Source organism: Tauraco erythrolophus, chromosome 4 (genome assembly GCF_009769465.1).
Source record: "Tauraco erythrolophus isolate bTauEry1 chromosome 4, bTauEry1.pri, whole genome shotgun sequence".
Taxonomy (NCBI): domain Eukaryota; kingdom Metazoa; phylum Chordata; class Aves; order Musophagiformes; family Musophagidae; genus Tauraco; species Tauraco erythrolophus.
In genome coordinates this window covers 53,861,435-53,882,451 of record NC_141468.1, presented here as the reverse complement: position 1 = coordinate 53,882,451, position 21,017 = coordinate 53,861,435, and the positions used below count along the sequence as shown (strand labels likewise).

At 49.4% G+C, this 21,017-nt stretch overlaps 1 protein-coding gene across 2 annotated transcripts in view; it reads left to right on the top strand.

The window, feature by feature from the left end:
* The first annotated feature begins 1,312 nt into the window (after window positions 1-1,312).
* NTN4 (netrin 4) overlaps window positions 1,313-21,017 on the top strand; it is a 48,679-nt gene continuing 28,974 nt past the window's right edge. The window contains exons 1-2 of one of the 2 annotated variants that reach the window (XM_086610135.1): window positions 1,313-1,376; window positions 4,930-5,459. In XM_086610135.1, coding sequence (XP_086466261.1) covers window positions 1,313-1,376; window positions 4,930-5,459 — 594 coding nt within the window. Of the gene's footprint in view, window positions 1,431-4,929; window positions 5,460-21,017 lie in introns of both variants that reach the window. The other variant, XM_086610133.1, reaches the window with a different exon arrangement.

Sequence of the window (21,017 nt, the reverse complement as noted above, 5' to 3'; positions counted from 1 at the left end):
TAACAGGTGCCTGGGGGCTGGGTGTCCCTGTCTAGACGCACTCACCTGGAGGGCAGAGAAAATGACAGCAGCGACAGGAGCAAAGTGTTTCTCTGCAGTATGTAAGTCAGCACTGAAAAATTAGAAAGATGACAAAGATCAGCCTACCTGTACCTTTTAAGGTATAGATATAGAGATAACATCACCCTGTGAGTCAGATGTTCGACTGCTATCAGTAGATTACAGACTAAATTCCTCTCAGGGAGCATCCTGGTGACCACATAACCCTGAGCAGCCTCGAATATGCAGTGTTGTGTTGCAGCATGGTGGCCTTAAGATACCATCACGCTTGGTTTTAAAACAGAGCCATTCTTAAGTTCTCCCAGTTCAAAGTGCAGAGAAAGAAATATGAAACAATTTGTAACGCTTGCAACACGCTCGCGTCCCAGGTTAAAGTCAGGTAAGACAAAAAAGTGGCTGCTCAGAAGTGCTCCACCCTTGCTTTCCTAATGTCCCGCTGCTGAGAGAGACCTGAAAAAGTAACAGTCTGGCGGTGAAAAATAAATGTAACTGCGTCTTTTCCTATTTTCAGAGCCCAAAACTTCTGTTGCGGTATGATGACCAGCGCCGTAGAATTGATCTACACGGGACTTGATGGCTCTTAAAAATCGTGAGCTAAGCCACAGATTGCCAAGTCCTGGGAAAGACGGGAAAACCTCCTAACGTTTACGCGGCTCTGTCACTCGGTCCTTCAGTTACCAGAAACGAGCCAATAAAACAAGAAACGTCTTCAAAGTTTTGAGCAACTCGGGCTTTGTTGGCCGCTACTTAGGTCGCTCCTTCGAAACCGCGCCCGGCCGCCCTGCAAAGCTCAGCTTCCACCCTCTCCGCCCCGACGGCGCGCTCGGGCTCGGGAGCCGGCGCCTCCCGGGGGCTGGTGCGAGGCAGGACCCTGCCCCGGGGCGCGGGTCTCTCTCGCGGGCACCAGCCCGCCCGTTCCGGGCTGCCGCGGGGTGGTGGTGCCCTGCGCTGCAGTACCGCGCCTCGCCGCGCACCGGCAACCGCCCCCCGCGGCGGGGCCGCCCCGGCGGGGAGGGAGGGGAGGGGAGGGGAGGGGAGGGAGGGCAGAGCGGCGGCGGGGCGGGGCGCGGGGGCGGGCGGCGGCGGGGCGCTGCGCGGCGGGCGGCGGGCGGCGGGGCGGTGCGCGGTGCGCGGCGGGCGGCGGGGCGGTGCGCGCCCGCCCGCCGGTGCCGCGCGGGGCGCTGATGCCGCGCGGGGCCGGTCGCGCCGCGGGGCGGCGGGGCGCGCAGGGCGGGCGGCGGGGCGCTCGGCCATGGGGCGCGGGATGTGGCTGGCGCTGGCGCTGCTGCTGGGCGCCGCCGCCGCCGCCGCTGCAGGTGGGTCGCGACCGTCCGGCGCTCGGCGTTTTCCGTCCTCCGCAGGCGTACGAGGTAGATACGGGGCCGCACGTACGTGCGTACGCGTGTGTATACGTACGCGTGTATGTGTGCTTATATGCGTATGTATACGCACGCGTATGTGCGTGCGTGCAGAGGCGCGCGCGCGCGTGCGTGGAGTATCCCATACGCGTGTGCGCACTATGTGCGCGCGCGTGTGTCTGTGTATGCACGTATACGTGTACAAGTGCATACGTGTGTACGTGCTCTCATATGCGCGTACGCGCTCTCCCGTGTGCGTAGGTGTGCGGTACGCGCGTGTGTGTACGTGGAAGCGCAGGGGCACTCGCCGCAGACAAAGAGGGGTCCGAACGCGCCGCGCTGCCCGCCGAGGCTCCGGCGGGGCGGCGGGGGTAGCCGGGGCCGGGAGAGGCAGCGGGGTCGGGAGAGCTCGGCCCGAGGGAGCCGGGGGATGCCACGGGAGCGGGGCGCCGCAGCCTCTCCCCGCGCCGGGGCGGTGCGGCGCGGAGGGCAGCGGCGGGACGCGGAGGAAAGGGCGCTGCGGGCTCCGGAGCGTCGGGGTGCGGGCAGAGCAGGCAAGGCGGGCAGGGTTTGCAAAGCCCCTTCCCGCAGCATAAACACTTTGGGCTCCGATCTGCCCGCAGCGGGGTCCTGCCGCGCCGCCGCAGAGACAATTGGGCATAAACGGTTTGCGTAACGCTTCCTCGGCCGGTCGCAAGCCGAGTGCCAATTTTCTCCTTTGAAAAGAAGAGAAAACCCAGATGGGAAACAAACATTTAATCAGGCACAAGATAGAAATGAAACATCACAAGGCAAGTGTTGCTAAAATGCTTAAGCAGGAAGCATATGATTTTCCATGGATGTTTTACAGGTGAGTCATGGTATTCGCTGCGCGCTCTTGCTCATTACTGAAGATCCCAGTCCAGTGGCACGTATAGCGTACAGAACGGGAGTATTTAGTTGGGCAGATTCATTAAGTGTAAGTAAGGAAAAACACCTTTGCCAGGGCTGTGGCAGAGCAGTTGTGAGCTTGTGGCTGACGGCGTGGAAATCTTTATGCTCTCGTTTGTACTTTTACTGAATTCTGGTGGCAGCCAGCATTACACTAGAAAGCTGTCACTTTTCATAACATGCGGTGCTCTGCGTCTGTCATGCAACTCTTTGCAATTCAAGTGAAAACAAACACCCTTTCAAAGGGAGTTTCCTCTCCCCCCTTTCCTCCCCTGGGACGGGAAGTGGGGTCTGTGTGCCAGCAGAATTTCTCGAATTCTACTGAAGCCAAGGTCCCTGGCCACAAATCTGACCCCAGGTGAGGAAAGGACTCTGCGTGCCTGGCCCGAAGACAACTGCAGTCAGTGACTGTGCGTGACCGGGGCTGGAGCATACCAGGAGCTGGGATTGAACACTCTCAGCTCCCAGGGTCTCCCATGGGAATTTGGTAGCCAACTCGTCCTGGCTGGGCTCAGGCAGAGCCTTGCCCCTGCCGCCGGGGCACCTACACTGAGCCCTGCCACCACTGCAGCACCAGTCACCTGGAAACCTCCCAGTGACCAGGTCCTCCTCCACTGCCTCCATGGGGGCAGTGATCGGTGGTGTGCAAAAAAACAAAAGGATTTGATGAACACAAACAATAATCTCGACCTGTCTCAGGGTGCTGACTGAGCCCTGCTCTTTTTACCTCCTCCCAAATCTGCTTTGCAATCCCACCTCTGAGGGAACCGCAGTAAACGTTCATCTATTTGTTTAGCGGCTGACTGTGTTGTGTTACACATAGCCAAAAAATCCAGGAAAGCAGCCAAAGACATAAATTAGGCTGACTTGTGGCAAGCCTAACTGATAATATGATAATAGCACGCACTTACCTACCCCTCAGGAGAGCTGTGTAGATTAGTTAATGTTTATACAATGCTTTGAAAAGGATGTTCAGGAGATGTAAGTGATATGACATTAATTTTACAGTTATGTTTGTTTACTTTTTCTAGAGTAAATTTTGTATTCTGCACAGTTAATGTAGATCATCTCAGACACAGTTTTACAACGTCCCCGCAGGAAGCTCACTTGACTGAGCATTTCCCAAGATTGCTTACCCCGTGAAATCCGGAGACTGGATTCAGAAGTGCTTTGTAATGGGTGCATAACAAGCAGCAGTCCACATCTGTTCTGAGTAATCGGTATAAAAAACCTGTACAGACCTTTGGTGGTAGAAATGTTTTCTTTCCAGGGTGTTTCTTGAGCAGGAGGAGTGGGGAACGCTGTCAGGCTCCAAAAGCTTAGCCTCTGCTAGTGTGTAACATAGCTTAATTGCAACTATGACACTGTAGACAAAAGCTGAATAAACCCCAAATAAAAGATTTATTGGATGCTAAACTGAAATGACCTTTGAACATAACAAAAATGCCAAGAAGAAGCCATAATAATTGGTACTCAAAGCTGACTATGTATGACTGGCTCGGTGATAGAGAAGACATTATGCACCTCAGATGATTTGGCCTGCCCACATCCAAGTCATCAGAGCTGCTTTTTTTTGTATGTGTGTTAAACAGTTATGGTTCATAAAATACAGCCTTGACCTACTGTTACATTTATTAATAAAGAGATGGAGAGCCCCTAATCAAACATTCCTGCACCGGGAGCGTTACATTGCAGATGGTTTCACACCAAACCCCATGGTGATTTTATTTTTCTTTGACACTTTAACTGTGGATTTTTAAATCGACAAGGCTTCCAGAGAAACTTGAACAAAAACCACAGAGCCTCAGCTGTGAGGCAGCTTGCCAGCATCATTTCAACCAAGGATTTTTTTTTTTTTTTCCCCTTTACACACATTAGTGACAGCCTTCGTAAACTTAAGCGGTGCTTTGCTTCAACCCTGACCTCAGCAGCAGTTTGGGACTGTGGGGAGATTTGAGGTAGGGATGGAGGGGTGGGAAGGGGGTAAAGATTTGAGCTCATTTGTGACAGGAGATATTCCTACCAACTCTGTCACTCCCTATACCCGATCTGCTGCCCAGTGAGCTGGGGTGCTGCAGTGCTGTCCCCTTGGCCATCTCCTGGCCTCCTGCGGCAAGCCGCCTTGGCTATCCCGGTGTCACCGGCAGCCCATTTTTCTTGTGCTTTTCTCCCCTTTCCCAGGACCATCTGAATTCCCTTGGAGGCCTTGGGGCGGAAGTGGCATGGCCACAGTCACTGCCCTCAGAGCCTCGGCCCTGCTCTGGGTCTCTCAGGACAGGAGGGCGAGGTGGAGGCATCTCTCCTCCCGTGCTGCCTGCTCTGCTCTGCAACTCTTGGTAGGGATTTTCGCAAGTGCAGGGAAGCCCCGAGGGTTTTTTGGTTGATTTTGCTGTTTCGGACACACTGAGCTCTACAGAGGAGAGAGCTGAGCCGCAGTGTGGGGCTCTCCCTCGGCCCCTCGGTGGGTACCACTGGTGGTGCGTGGTCTCGGCAGGGATGGTGTCCCCAAAAAGCATGCTGCGGGGCATGCCTGCTTCCCACCTCGGGAGCCAGCATCAGCCCCCTGCTCTCTGCCTTGTAGGTCCAGGCGGCGCGGCAGCAGCGGGCAGCCCCTGCGAAAAGGCCTGCAACCCCCGGATGGGCAACCTGGCACATGGACGGGCGCTGCAGACGGAGACAGCCTGCGGACGCCATGCCGCCGAGTCCTTCTGTGCCTACGCCGAGGATGCCCAGCGCCGCTGCAAGCGCCTGGCCTGCGGCCGCTGCAGCACAGCCCGGGCCGGGCTGGCACACCCCCCCACTGCCATGGCCGACTCCCCCTTCCTCCTGCCCCGCACCTGGTGGCAGGCGGCCCAGGACGCCTCCCGCGAGACCATCCGGCTGGACCTGGAAACTGCCTTCTACTTCACTCACTTGATTTTGGTCTTCAAGTCGCCCCGGCCAGCCGCCATGGTGCTGGAGCGCTCCCAGGACTTCGGCAAGACGTGGAAGCCTTATAAATACTTTGCTGCTAACTGCTCGGCCACCTTCGGGCTGGAGGATGATGTGAGGCAGAGAGGAGCCATTTGCACTTCCAGATATTCGAGTCCCTTCCCCTGCACTGGAGGAGAGGTAGGTCTGGCGTGGTTGGGAAGAAAGAGCCCTTGCTCCAGCCCCTTTTCCCTCTGCAATCTCCACTCTGGCGTTCACGCTTCTTATTTTATTGCACCGGCATCCCTTGTCATCGAATTTATTTCACAAGGTGAATTAACACAATTCATTCCTAGGTGATGTAGGCACCACCCTGCCTCTCGCTTTGCTGAGATCATAATCCCTCTCTCTTTCCCAAAAACTACTCTCCCTCTCACCTGATGAAACTTCCCACACACAACTGCAAAAGAGGCAGATGCTGCCAGTTCCTCGGGAAAGCTGAAGGGAACGTCGCTCTTGATGGCCTTCTCCAGATCTTGCAGTCCTGCTGTTTCACGGTGATGCAAATCAGTCTGGCTTTGACCAAAATACAGCTACATTAAAATTAATGGTCACCAGATTCACTTTAAATAGTGACCTCCTTCACTGAGAAGTAAACATGTAACCGTTCAAAGTAGCTACTGACCACACTGAAGTATGGTTCTCGTAAACTAGATTAGTCAAGTAATGAAGAAACTTATACCTCTTCTTTTTTTTTTTCTGTGCACATTTATGTCAAAAAAGCTTAAAAAAAAGAAGGAAAACATCGTATCTGTGAAGACGAAAAGTATACATTAAAAAGTCAGATTATTTTCAATATCAGAAACAGCAGATAATAAATCATGCATTTGTAGGTGCTACCAATAATACCGTTCCCTTTGGTGCCTAAATCTGTCCTGCAGTGCTGGAGAGCCTCCCCTGGGAGCCACGGCCGTGGGACTGCCCTCTGAGGTCCCCACTGGTGGGGATGCAGTGACCAGCTCCGGACTTCAAAGGCTGCTCCCTCTAGTGGCCTGATTTAATGAGCTCGTCTGAAAGTTTAATCAGACTTAAAATTGCCCTCTGAGCTAACACAGAGAAAGGAGCAAATTTGATTTGTGAATCACGTTATATCATTTTAGATTCTGCTGATAACCCGTTTTGAGGTGAAAACCTGGTTCTTGGAGACCAGCATTCACATCTGAGAAAAATCACCTGTTCAGACCCCTTTGAAGTCCTTCTGGGTCACCTCTAGCCATGCTCTGGCTAGGAAGGCACTCTCTGCAGACATACAGAGAGCTGTTTGTTCACCAAAGAGCACCTCTTAGCTGCGTCTTGGGAGGCAGACGATGCCCTGCTCTAGGAGAAGCAGCTCCATGCTCTCGTCAGCTCAGAAACAAGGATCTCCAGACCTGCCAGACAGACCCAAGATGGTTATTTCATTCGCCTCAGAAAGGTTTAAATCAGATGGCTGGTGAGAGAAACTGTTATTTTCCTCTCTTCTCCTGCCTCTCTTTGCTCGTATCCCAAAAAGCTGCCTGAACTTCCTTTCACAGTGAGGTATATCAAGAGGCTTATAAGATGAAGAAAGACTTTTCACCAGGGCCTGCTCTGACAGGACAAGGGGCAATGGTTTTAAGCTGAAATCAGTTTAGTCTGGGTATAAGGAAGACATTTTTTATGATAAGGGTGGTGAGGCACTGAAACAGGTTGCCCAGAGAAATTGTAGATGCCCCATCCCTGGGAGTGTTCAAGGCCAGGTTCAATGAGGCTTTGAGCAACCTGATTTAGTGGGAGATATCCACGCCTATGGCAGGGGGTTTAGAACTAGATGATCTTTGAAGGCCTCTTCCAAGCCAAAACATTCTGTGGTTCTGAATCAGGGCTAACTACAATGTGGGCCCTACAAAAGAAGCAATGGATGTACCTTGCTGGGAATTTTCCAGTCTTCAACACTTCCGCCAGCCTCTGCATCCTGCCACCTGAATCATAAGGCTATGCCAGCCTGTGATACAGGGCAGGGACTGAAATCTATAGTTCTTGGGCCAGCCAGTGGGATGTGTCTGGGGTGCTCTGACTTGCAAGCTCCTTTTTCAGCCTTCTGGGGCATCGTTCTCAGTGGTGAGAAACCCAGGGTGTCATTTGGGGCAGTATTTGCCTCCTTTGTGCTGGGTCCCACGTAGCTAGCACCCGAGTGCAGTTTTTCACTGTGGTTACCCCATCAATGTACCTGCACACCGGGACAAGGACTATGCCTGGAGAGAATCTGTGCAAATCCCAACCTCAGACCAGCTCCTCTACAGGTTGGTCCAATGCATGGGAACAGTAGGATCAAGGTCTTTTGTGTCAAATCCAATGCCTGTTTCAAGAAGGAAAGAAATCTGGTGATGTTTGATGCATCTGCAGTAGCATGCTGCAAAAAGAGGCTATTTACCGAGCTTGCTCCTGTGGAATCTCTTCTTTTGGCATTGCTTTAGTCTGTGTTATTGCAAAGAAGCTATAAAAGTCAGGATCGTTTAATTATTCCAGGTTTTAAACAAATGTTGAGTCCAAAGGGCTGGAGCTTATGAGATTTTATTTATTTGGCACACTTCAGTTCCCTGCACTTAAACGCCACTTTTTACCTGCAAAGTAATAACAGCAGCTTTCTGGTGACCAGATGGCAAGGCTGCATGCTTAGCAAATATCACATTTAATTTATTACAGTGTGCTACATTCCAGCAATTACTTGTAACTGCCAATAGCAACATGTATCTCACCTAAAGAAACATCAGAGTTTTGTGTTCTGTTTGGAGTTATGTTGTGCCTTACTCCCACTTCTGGTGGCACCTAATTTCAGACATATGGAAACAGTAATTTCACTTGAAACAGTGGTTTCAAATACGCAATCATCTGAAATGTCCAAGTTTGAAGCTTGTTGTTTAATTGCAGCTCAGTTGCCACAGTTTTCTTTAAGGCACGAGCGTAAAGTCTGCAAGCGCTACTGGATTTCTTTTTTAACTCTTTAGAGTTTTTTTAACTGCAATGTAACACCTCTAACCCGTGATCCAAACTCTGTATCACACCATCTATATACCGCTTTCTCCCACTTCGAACATTCCAACGCCACGCGTGCGTTTCCGGGCACAGAGTCAGGGCTTGCAGGGTTTTGCGGGACGATGAGGTCCCTGCGTGCTGCTGGAAGCTCCGTCACCACCTCCCATCCCCTTGGATGAGCCATTTGCCTCAGAGGAGGCCTCAGGAGATGGCGGCTCACCCCAAACAGTGCTGGAGCTTGGCACAGACCTGTGGCTGGTTGGGCTGGTGGTTTCTGGCTTGAGCCCTCTGCAAAGAGCAGGCGGTGCTGATCCGCCCGCGTTTCTGCTGACCGTTGAGGTGCCTGCAAGCCTCGTCTCATGGCAGCAGCATGCAGAAGCTCGTAGCACTCAGGAGCTTACAGCCTCTTTTTAATAAATCACCTGTGTTAATTTGGAGCAAAGGTGTATCTATCTGCTACAGTTTTTATTGAAAAGAAGGATCAGGCTTTTTGTATTTCTTCTGCCCTCACCATCATGAGTCATTCCTTAGATGCTTAGTTCAACTCTTATGACAAAAATCCTCCCTGTCGCAACTTTGCCATGATGTTGATTTTGAGGAGATTTATGGTACCACAGAAAGCAAACTGCCAAGCCTCTGGGTTCATTTCAAAGACCCGGAGCACAGAGCTTGTAGAGAAATTAGATGCTGAATTGGCTCTGGGAGACACCTTTCATCTTTCTTCCGTAGTAGAGCCGCTCAGGGCTTCCCTTTGTGGTAGTGGGACCAGGGTGGTGGAGGGCATTGAGAGTGGTTTGCATGAGGGGATTGTGGGACATCACTGAGCTGCAGTCACCCGAGCTGAAGGCCACCATGGCGGTGGGAGCCGGCAGTGGTAATGTCACACACCGTGTGTGGCATTTGACAGGTCTGCTGACAGGTAGAATCACCTCGGCAGGGACTTGGCAGGTCTTTGTCCTTCCTAGCTACCTGTCCTTGATGCTGCAAAACCATGAGGCGTGGTTAAACTCTGCTTCGGATGCATCTGAGTCCTCCGTCCTGAAGCAGGAATGAGCTGGAGGGCTCATGCCCTCATGTTGATCAACAGCCCAATGATGAGATTAGGAAGGAACGGGCAGATGTGGACAGAACTCTAGAGGAAAGAGATTGAAGGCTGCATGGCACAGTAGGGATGTCAGGAACATTGCAATGATGATCTGGGTTTGGTCTTAAAGACTTTCTCAGTGGAAGTAAGCATGAGTTCACAGGTCAGCACGTGCTCAGAGACTTTGCCAAGCTCAGCCTCATGCCAGGGCAGCCTGGCTGTAGTCTGGTGTCATGCGAAGAAGAATCACCCTTTCAGCAGCCAGGAAAGTGATGACTTATCTGCAAGGGTCCAGGAGCCAAACAAAACATCTGAGCCCCTTCTCAGTAGGGAACAAAGGAAGAAGCAGATGGTGGGTGCCCACCTCCTGCCCTGGCATCCTCAGGCACTCAGTGTGTCCCAGTCAGAAACCCACCAGCAGGCTAGCACTGCTTTCAGGAGCTCTCACTGTTCCACACATAGGGCCAGGTTGTCCTCCATCATGGGGCCTGTCCAGTATGGGTGAAGGAGAAGGGGGAAGGAGGAAAAAAACACAGTACAACCGACCCAGTTTTCCAGCAATCTTCAAGCGTCTGCCAATTCAAGGGATTGGGCGTCCAACACCATGAAGGAGAGGAGAAACTCCTTCCCTGTCAGGGAATCGTTTTGGATCAGCTTTGAGCAGAGGATTCACTGAAGACTTACCCCATGCTTAATTTAGCAAATTGTTTCACATCAGTGGTTAATTTAGCATAGGCAGAATCCTCTGAATGCTAGCCTCATATTATCGGTGTTTTAAGGGTAAGGCTAGGGCCAAATTTTAGCCTGGATCATACAAACATGCTACAAATCCAGAGTATTTCCACGGTTTTCCAGGGTGTAACCCTTCAGCCAAGTTATTGCAAGGGAATCCAGAACTGGATTCACCAGCCAAACATAATCTGATCTAAGTAAACAAGATGCAGAAATAAACTCTTTCAGCTTCGTGCTCAGACAGGAATGCCAATTTTATTAGTATGCATAAAAGGTTATCTTCCCTCCCATAGTTCAGGCCATATTAATATTTCTTCTTTTACACTCTAATCTTAAAATTATCCTTGGCTAGAAATCACTGTTAAGGGCTCATCGACAAGGGGCCTTTAGCAGATGTTAATTCTTTAACTGTGAGCAAGGGTGACTGTCTACTCTGCAATGCAATTATCTCATTCACTTTACATTCCCATCTGTGGTCAATTCAGATTAGCTCGCCTGAGTGTCCCCATTTAGACAAGCTCCAGGATAAAAGGACTTACTGAAGCAGAGTCTTCTTGACAAGATTTTAGTAAATTAGTGTATTGGGTTTGCGTGGCAAGCTTTTGGGAGAGGGAGGGGGCAGTGTGCTACGGGGTGGCTTCAGTCAGAAGCTGCTAGAAACATCCCTGGTGTCCAATAGAGCCAATGCCAGCTGGCTTCAGGAGGGATCCACTGCTGGCCAAGGCCAAGCCCATCAGCAATGGTGGTAGCACCTCTGCGATAACATAGTTAAGAAGGGGGGAAAAAACTGTGCAATTGCAGCCAGGAGAGAGGAGTGAGAATATGTGAGAGAAATGACCCTGAAGACACCAAGGTCAGTGAAGGAGGAGGGGGAGGAGGTGCTCCAGGTACCAGAGCAGAGATTCCCCTGCAGCCTGTGATGAGACAGCAGGCTGTCCCCCTGCAGCCCATGGAGATCCACGGTGGAGCAGAGATCCACCTGTAGCCCATGGAGGACCCCACACCAGAGCAGGTGGATGCCTGAAGGAGGCTGTGACCCTGTGAGAAACTCTGGGAAGAGGAGCCCATGCTGGAGCAGAGGAAGGGTGTGAGGAGTCCTCACAATGTGTGATGAACTGACTACAGCCCCCATTCCCCATCCTCCTGTGCTGCTCAGGGGAAGGAGTTAGAGAAAATTGGGAGTAAAGCTAAGCCCAGAAAGAATGGAGGGGTGGGGGGAAGATGTTTTTAAGATTTGGTTTTGTTTCTCATTATTCTACTCTGATTTGATTGCTAATAAATTAAACTAATTTCCCCAGGTCGAGTCTGTTTTACCCATGGTGGTAGTTGCCGAGTGATCTCTCCCCGTCCTTATCTCGACCTATGAGCTTTTCGTTATATTTTCTCTCCCTGGTCCAGCTGAGGAAGGGGAGTGATAGAGCAGCTTTGGTGGGCATGTGGCATCCAGCCAGGATCAACCCACCACAATTAGTAACTTATTTGAGTGTTCATCTATTCAGAATACTGCTAATAAATCACTTGGAGACCTCAGCTATTGTTGCTGTTTGCTGTTAATAGGAGAGGCGTATTGGCAGCTTGACTATATTCCAGCAACAAATTCTAACGTGCTTTTAACTTTTGAAACATCACGTACCACTGTTTTATTGTGGGGTGTGTGCCTTACTGAGCATTTTATAGATCTCATGTGCCTTCTGTAGCAGAAAAACATTCAAATGTTCTGCCTTGCACTGTTACTGCTTGCAGCCTGCCTCCGCTCCTTAAGGACTGGGACACCAATATTACTGGTTCTGCCTGAAATGAGCTGTGTAGAGCAGAAGTAAATTGTGTCCTGCTACTCACAAGCTTGGCCCTGATAGACAGTGAGGAATTGTAACACTCACTGACACAAACAGGTGATAAAAATGCTGAGATTTTTATTCTGAAGCCCTAATTTTGGATTGTAGAAACGCTCTGTTGTAGCCTAGAAGCTTTACTCATTTTTTTGCCTGTCTTCTAGGCCTGAATATGCTTGAGTTTTAAGTTTATCATTGCTGTCCTCAACTGAAGCTACATCTTCATTCCTCTGAGATCCTCCAGGGATGTCGTGGGTCACGGGAGATTTGAGTTCAGTCACTTGCAGGACTTGGGCCTCTACAAAGATCCTAGACAAATATGCAAGAATAGCCTCAAAACAGCTGGCGATGTCAGCCCATTAGAGGGCTGCAAACAGCTTTTTTAATCGTCCTGTGCCACTGGTGTCTGCACAGAGAGAAACCAAAGATCCAAATTGACTAGAAGGAAAGAGGGGTCCTGGCTGGTGTTCAGCAGTACTCAGGACACGTGAGGACGTGGCTAGGGAAGTGTGTTTTCAAGTCCCATCTCTACACTTTCTAGAAGTGCATTTTGTAGGAAAAAAAAAAAAAAACTCTTTAACAGCATCTTCCTGATGATTCTGTCTTTGGGAAAAGGCAAATTGTCGGGCTCTGTACAGAAATGGCACATGCAAAAGAGAGTCTGTTCAGCTAGGGGCCAGGGGCGATGGGATGCGATGCCCAGACCCATTCCAACTGTTTACATTGGATCGGTGAATTTAACAAGACGTGGGGGCCATTACTTCGTAAGCACAAGAATAATGATTTCTAGGGTAAATGTTAAGAGGAAGTGAACGAAGTCAGACTGGAGTCAATGAAGTCCTCCCACCAACCGCCTTGCCCGTGACTGTGGCCAGGTCCATCTCTTGGCTCAGCCTCTGAGCTTTCTCTCCTGGGAGGGAAGCCTGTTTTCCCAAGCCCTGTGCAGGGTCTCCACTAGCTTTAGCACTGTCAGGTTGCTGGAAGCCTGTCCCTTTAAATAATGGGGCAGAAAAAAGGAGATTCAGGGAAAATGGGGAAACTTGAGCTTAGTTTTTGATCTATACCTGGGAGGACAGGAGATTAGGACAGTTGTAGGCACGTGTGGAGGCAAATCTTTGATCCCCAGGAAATTTATCTTGAAAGGTGCTTTCGCTCCAGAGGTTGCACACTATCAGGGCTGAGCAACATAACTGCTGTTTTCCGGGCACTGACACCTGCTTTTTAAGTTTTCCATATGTGGAGTACCAGGGATGATACTGCCAGTTTTCTGGGCCAGGTTGTGTCAAAATCCTCCCTCTGGCGGTCCCAGAGCGGTGACATGTCCTTTTGTTGGACCTCCTGGGTGCTCAGCATCTCTGGAGGACCAGAGCATGCGAGGGGCAAGATGCTTCTCCAATCTGCCCGGTTATGTTCTGCCTGATTCCTCCCGTTGCAGCTAGCCCACAGGAAGGTCTCATCGTCTCCTTTTCTCCCTGGCTTTCCCAATGCTTTTGGCACTTGGGCGTTGGCCCTCTGCTCGGTCAGCTCTCGAAATGCAGCCATCTCTGGGGTGGAGTATAGCCGGTATTTAACAGTGCATATCAGCAGTCCCCCATTTAAAACAGCGAGTTTCTAACAATGGCGGGTCAGGGCTTCTGAATTGGCCTTCAATTATGGCTAAAACAAATTATTCCTCAGAGTGAGCTTGACCAGCCTGTGAAAGGGCCTATATTGTAGGCTGCCAACAGCAGGAGGGAATGGGTCCCAGGGCTCCAGGAGACCCTTTCTAAACTTCTTATGTAGTAAGTGAAGAGCACTGTATCCACATGAAACAAGAGAAATTTGGGTAGGCAGAATTTAATTCTCTAAATTGGCATCTGGCCTTGTCAGTGGGACTATTGCTTCCCTTGAGAAAAGTGCTGTGAGATTTTGGCCGTGCAGCCAGAGCCTCTCTTCAGGCACTGCACCCCACTGCTTCATTTCACAGTTCATTTTTGGCATGAAGGGAGGACTGACTTATTTATCTCACAGTTCTCTGGCTGGAAAATAGGGCTGCCATGTTTCTCTTTGGGATTCCTGGATACAAATGATTACATGGGAAGTGTGTAACCTAAAGCAGTGAATCCACACATCTCAGAGGTTTTGGATCAAAAGCTCATGGGGACTTAATCTGAGGTTAATGGCCATGGACAATGAGTGCTGGTGTGACATATCCAGTCTACCAGCGTTCAAAATCCTACACAAATAGTGAAGTCCTCAGATTCTCCCTGGGCAACATTTCCAGGAGGAAAAGAAGTTAACATCCAAACCCAAACTTACTAAACACATATGCCATGACTCTCTGTCATCAGTCTCTGTGTAGCATCTCTCACTGCTGTCATCAAAATCTGTACCCATAGATTGAACGGGGGGTGCCGTTTCTCATGGCCTTTTTGATTACGTGTATTTACATATGATTCAGACAGGTGTTCTTTTTCCTAAAATTAAGTGTAGCTCATGGTAAATGGATGGTTTAAGCAGCCAGCTCTGTAGACACAAAGTCTTTTCATTATAGACGAGAGCAATTGAAAAATATTCATGAAATCGGGTTACTCCTAGGCTGAAAGAAATCCCCTTGATCCCTAGAACTGCTGCAGGCATTCTTGCCGAAACGCTGACCTGCTGCCTTGCAGACTTTTGCAGTGGTGCGTCATGCTCAGGAGCTGTTAAAGGGGTTATTCTGCAGCTCTGGGGAGTGAGCCAGCTTTTCTTACAGCCCTGCCTACGAACGAGCAAGTCCAGTTCTCCGTCTGGCTCTTTGGCAGCAGCTCCAGGTTTTCTTGGTCTTCTACATGCACAACAGCTACCACTGGCAGGCCAAGGCTGAGAACATAAATCTTTGTCGGGACAGGGAAAGGAGGGGAATTGCTGGAGGGAAGAGTATTTAAATATCATCTTTCTTGCTAAGCAGTCAAAGATCTTCATATCATCAGCTGAAATGTGCTGGTTTGTTTTCATATGAGGGATAGCGGAGCCTTGGAAACGGTGTTCTGAAGATGAGAAAAAAGCAATAATTATTTTCCTTGATAGTGCACAGCCAATGATATCATGCATCTGGAGGTTTTTGTGAGCCAAGAAACTGAGTGTTTCGATCTATTTGATGAGTGGAAGTAGTGATTAGGCAAAATAAAGCCATTGTGGAGTAAGCTATCAGTTCTTGGAGAAGTACTGCTGACTGGAGGTGAAGAAATCCAAATGTTTTGAGCTGTTTTGAGCTGGAGAGAGATTTGTCTGGTAAGAATATTACTTCTGTGACCATCATCTGCACGAAGACATGCATGACCTAGCAGTGTTTCATTTTCTTCTGATGAAATTGTGTGGTGGAATGTTGAAGCGAAGGTGAGAAAATGGCTCTTGTCTGAGTGATTATGGCCAGAGACGTCAAGTATTCTGGAGAAATCTGAGGCTCTTGGCTAGCTCTCCACGTGCCTTTTCCAGCCCCCCCACTAGCTGGCTACTGTGCATGAGAAGGAGCTTGTCCCATACAGCTTCTTGCTTTTGATAATGGCATAAGAATGCCTTGAGTTTCCCAAAAGATAAAAGTTGCCTTGGTATAAATTAACTTGCCAAGGTCCCCACAAGGGCCAGTGATTTGAAATAGTTGGATTTCCTCCTGAAGTCTTTATAAGATTGCCTAACTTTTGGATGGTGAGACAAAGGATTATTTGCCTTGTTTTATGCACTGTAAAAGATTGCAGAAGGGCTGTAGGCATGGGCCAAATGCTATCCTTTGTCAAAATATATGAAGCAGCCATAACAGCTGCAGAAGTGCCATTTCTCCAGCATCTTGAGGAGCGCAGGGGCTGCTGTTGATGGTTCACAGTGGGTTTCTGTCACCATTGCCTGGGGATGTGGACGGAGTGCGTCATGCTGTGGCCTGAAACACAGGCTCCGCTGCTCACTGTGATCTTAGCGTCTCTGATGGTCACCTCTCTGCAGTAGCAAGGCAGGTTTCCCAATTTCTTTTGCTGTTTAATCTCACCTGGGTGATGCTGAAGTGCACATCATGAATATGCATGTGCAGGGGATGGTCAGACCTCTCTGTGAGAGGCTCTTCTTCCCTGCAGTCCACTTGGACTGACAGACAGAAAAACAAAGTATATTAGAAGAGCTGGTGGATGTTATCTGCCCAGTTTAGGCTGAGGAACTTCCCACACCATGTGAATTATTTACAGCATCTGCCAAAAAGTATTTTTTTTAGCCTAGGGTCATTGCAATGAACAAAGCACAGAGATGCATGTGGGTTTCTCTCTTAAAAGCTCTTTTGCCTGCTGTGGTAATACATCAAATAAGTCTGTTTTGTCAGTGGAGCTGTACCAGCGTTGTGGCTCTAGCTGCCTTCTTCACATGGGGAGGAGTCCACCAGGCTTGATTTTGTGAAGGAACGAGATTGTGTTCATAAAATTTTTAGGAGCTTAACGCCTTTAAGATATATCTCCCAAATGTGGTTGAAGTTAGCCAGCAGTTACAAAAGTTTTTAGAGTGGAGCGATGAACAGACGCATAGATACACATGCAGTGCAACGGCATAAGGCTTGTTTCAGTAGGGAACCGACCTAAAAGGTATGAGAAGGCTTCACAAGCGAACCACTCCTCTGCAGACGCAGCTCTCTGCTCCAGGAAAAGCCAAGGAAAGAGCCTGGCAGAAGCTGACCACACTGATGCAGAAATTATTACTTTCAACTTTTACATCTATTGAGAAGGAAAGCTTAATCGGCCCAATAAAATTTCCCAGCTAGGCTTCTCCGAACAAGATCATCCAAGGCTGAAAGCAGTTGCCCTGTGGGAGAGGGCCTGGGCTATTTGACGGGCTGGGCTGGCTGTGGAGGTGGGAGCAGAGAGATGGGGAAGTGGTGCAGGCACTCAGCAGCTGGGGGTGACAGAGGGGTACTGGGCAGCAGGGATTGCACAGAGCATCTCAGCTTGAGCTGCAGTTGCATGTGGCTGCGAGCAACAGCTGGGGCCTGTGGGTGCAAGCAGATGTGAGGCGATGCTGGGGACACAGCTGGAAATTCCAGAGCTGAGAGGTGGGGGACAAGGACTCCTCGTCGCCTTAGCCCCATCATCTGGCAGGCAATGTCTAACCTCGAACACTTGCCAGGCTTGAGGGACATTTTTCAGGAGGCAAAGGGATGAGATCTTGGATGCACTGGCAGAGCTCCACCACTGTCTTTATTGCCTACATTTTCAGAGAGTTGTCCAGGTATTAAATGAACCAGATAGCTTCTGGTGACATGGAGATTCAACAGGGCCCTGTAACACAGGCCAATTAGCCACAGTTAATTTAGTGCCTGCATACCAAGAGACACCGCAGTCTCCTAATGCAAACCTTAACTTTCCCATTAAACACTTACCTAAACATCACATTCCCCTTTGTAAGGTGGTGCACATCTCCCATTGCTTTTGCTGTCTCGCTATTTGAAGAAGACAGCAAACCTTACATTCCTTTTATTCTTATTATGTTTTTCCTGTGTTCCTGTAAAATACATTGAAAGGAATAAAACCACCAGCAAAAATCAAGCAGTACTGAATTTATCAAACACCTGTGAGCCAAATAGGTCAGTCACTAATATGGATAGGTCATTATTACAGAGTGCTTGTAGATGCATTTTCGTGCATGTGGGTCAGATGATACAGAGTGGAATCCATCGATCTCTTTCAGAAAGAAACCACATACTACTTCATGCAGTGTTACCACCTTCGTTTTCGTTTACAAGCAAATAAAAATGTAGTTATGTTTTTAATATTTGTTTATGGCTTATATTTCTGCCATGTTCCCATTTGTTGCCTTGTTCCCACGTGTATTCACTTCTTGAGTGTCCCACCCGTTTATTCCCTCTGTCTGTAATTTACGGGTGTTTTCATTTTGTGAACCATCTCCTGATGCCTTTCAGGGTCAGGGCAGAAACTCTGGCTGAGGCCGGGCTCCTGGTTGGAGATTGGAGTGTGATGCCTCTAGCTGGGTTCCAGGACCTGGGGAAGGGACACTTACATGGGGGCTGCAGGTCTTTGTCCATGGCTTGTGCAGCTGTGCCTATTTCTGAAGGTCTATGAGGAAGAAGCTTCTTGTGGATTGCATGTGTTTCTTCAATATTGTGGGAATTTGCGATCCAAAAAGGCCCTGTTTTATCACCGTGGACATTTGTATCTTGACAAACGTCTGGGCCCCTTCACCTGCAGTGGCTGGAGGTTCCAGTGGTCTGAGATGCTCCTATGACTCATCGAGAAGGCTTTGCTGGTGGCAAATCTTTCATTGGTTTTGTTGACTTCCTCAGACGACTTTGACTTCAGAGTCTATTTTGTTGCTTTCAGCATCATTCATTAGCATTTTCCTTCCCACTGTGGATATATATATAAAGCTGTCCTTTCATTGCTTCTTGAGTGTAAACATACTAGGGTACTTCTTGCAAAGGGACTTTTATGTATTTATAAATCGAGGTCATTGTGGTGCAGGCGGTTACTTGAGTGCACCATGTTCGTGGCTGCCGTTTTATTTATATACCGGGCTACATTATTGCATCCGCAGAGTGGCAAGCCGCTAAGGCTTCTTGCACTGCTAAGACAAGAAAAAAAAAAAAAGTTAAGTAATCAACAGAGCAAGAGTTGCTCATGACAGCCCATAAGGAAATTGAAACACTGTGGGAATTTATTAGAGGGTGGCTATGTAATGATGTGCCCAAACTGCAGACAGCCGCAGCGGTCAGGCGGAAGAGCAGGATATTTTTACTCCATGGCATGCACAAGGTGCTGTGGGGCAGCTTCTCCACTCCTGCTCCCCTGGGAGTGGAGTGAGGTCCCTCTTGCCACCACCGGGCATGCCACTAGGAGGTACAAGGGAACCCAACCCTCTCGAGACGTAGCAGTGTAGTTTCCTCACTCAGGGACTTCAGTCTACAGTTCCTATTTGGTTGTTTAGAGAGACTTTTCCCTCATCAAAAAAGTCCCTGTGCAAGTTTTGTATCACTCCTCTATGGATGTTGCCTCATGCAAAGGTGGCATTTATAGCACATGGGATCCAACAGCATAATTCCACGTGATGTGGAAGGAGCATTACCCCAAATACTAGATGTTTTGTTTTAAAGACTGATATTCTTTTTATTTGCCTCCTGGTTTGTGACATTTGCTCCTCAGATATGAGATATTGCTAGATACCTAATTTTAAATGGAAGCTGAAATAACAATTCAGTTCCTGGGACTGTTTAGAATGCCATATATCGTAAGCTTATAGTGAGCTAGCAAGAATCCCAAATATCCTAAGATTTATAGTGAGCTAGCAACACTGGAAATGAAAATATCTTTCTGATAGGATATTTTATGACATGTCTAGTGTAGAAGTGCTGTGGGTTTTCAAATTATTACTTCCTACTTGTTCTACAAAATAGAAAATTTGGTTTAGGGCATGCACTAAGGAGCTGCTGATGTAAAGATCCAGACCTCCCACTCTTTGGTATCATACTGGCTGCTGGGACAAGTCTACTCAACATTGTAATGCTGGGTTTTGATATATTGTCAGTAAGACACCTGCATGCAGACAGACTTGAGCGGGAAAGCCAGAGGTCTGGTCACCGTGGAGTGCTTTCTGGTGAGGCTCTCTGCCTGCCAGCAGCCAGGTTTTCCTGCCATGGCTCCTTTACCAAGGGGGTGGGTGGGTTCTTCTGCACATGGCGGAGCTTTCTCCTGGCAGAGGCCTTGCTCTGTGAAAACAGGAATGGCATCGTTTGTCAAAAATTATGTTCTCCTGTACCTCACCAAGCTATTTAACTCCCTTGTGTAATCACAAAGCAGCTGTCTTTTGCAGGACCCTTGGGCATGGCTTCTTCCAGCGCTTTTGGGATAGGAAGAGTAATGGAATTGATGGCTCTGCAGACAGCAGCTTCTCTGAGGGGCAGGGGGTAACTGCCGTCCCCTAGTCGTATCTGGCAGGGAAGCTGCTCCAACAGCTAAAATTCTGACGTGACGCATGCCTGCCTCAGCCAAGACCCCAGGGCAGAGCTCGTGGGGAGAGTTTCTGTCCTGCAGGTTGAACCAGGCACACGTGTTTTCTGTGTGGCTTTAGTAGGATAAAGCTGGAGGGCTTTGGGGCGCTGTCAGGAAGAGAAAACGATGGCTGTGGATTGAGCACATCACCACGAGCATCTCAGGGTGGCTGGGGAGCACTAGCTCAACATAGTTGTTCAGGGGAAGTCCTGCCCAGTGGCACCAGGGAGATGATGGGCTTGCAAAACCCCGTCATCCGATACACGTGCATGTTGGCAGAGCGTTTTTCTCAAGTCCTGCCTACATTCTTCCCCTGTGTCATTAAAACTAAACAATATTTTGATTGAGGAGGCCTCTGACTGCAGTGACCAGGGGCTGCCAGCAGAAGCGTAGGTGTGAAAACTCAGTCAGGTTTGGTGCGCAAACCATGGTTCGTTCATAGATGGGATGCTGCAGACCAGGGCCAGTCCTATCAGTGGGACAATTGCACAGAAAAGTCCAAGGAGAGGTAAAAGCAGGAAAACTGTTACCTGCCCGTGTGTGCACGTGGGGCTGAGATGCTGGGCAGCCCAAGGGTGCAGACCCATAACAGCTGTCTGAGGGTGGTGTGGCCCCAGCGATGTGCTGACTTCTGAGGTGGACTGGGATAAATCAACGAGGTTAACACTGAACAGGGAAATCTTGCTGGGAAACACGTCCTTGACCTTATTATGCAGCTCCTGGGGGCTCCAGCTCAATTGGCCAGAGCAGAGCAGAGAATGGTTATTTATATGGCATCCTGCATGTTACAATGACTGGTTTGTATTTTATTAAAACAGAACTACCAGCATTTGGGACGGAGGGATGAGGGTGTTTACTGTGCTGGCGGCACTGAGATCAGGCTCACCCTGTTACGTTGCACTGCTGCAGGGCACAGCGTGGCTCTGAAGCCGGGGCCAGGGCTGCTGGACACGGCCACAGTGATATGGGGCGGCCGGGGGGAGCAGCTGAGAGCCCGCAGCCCCTGGGAATTACAGATAGGGCTTATGTTTAGCATCACTGTTTTCAAGTAGCCATAAAAAGA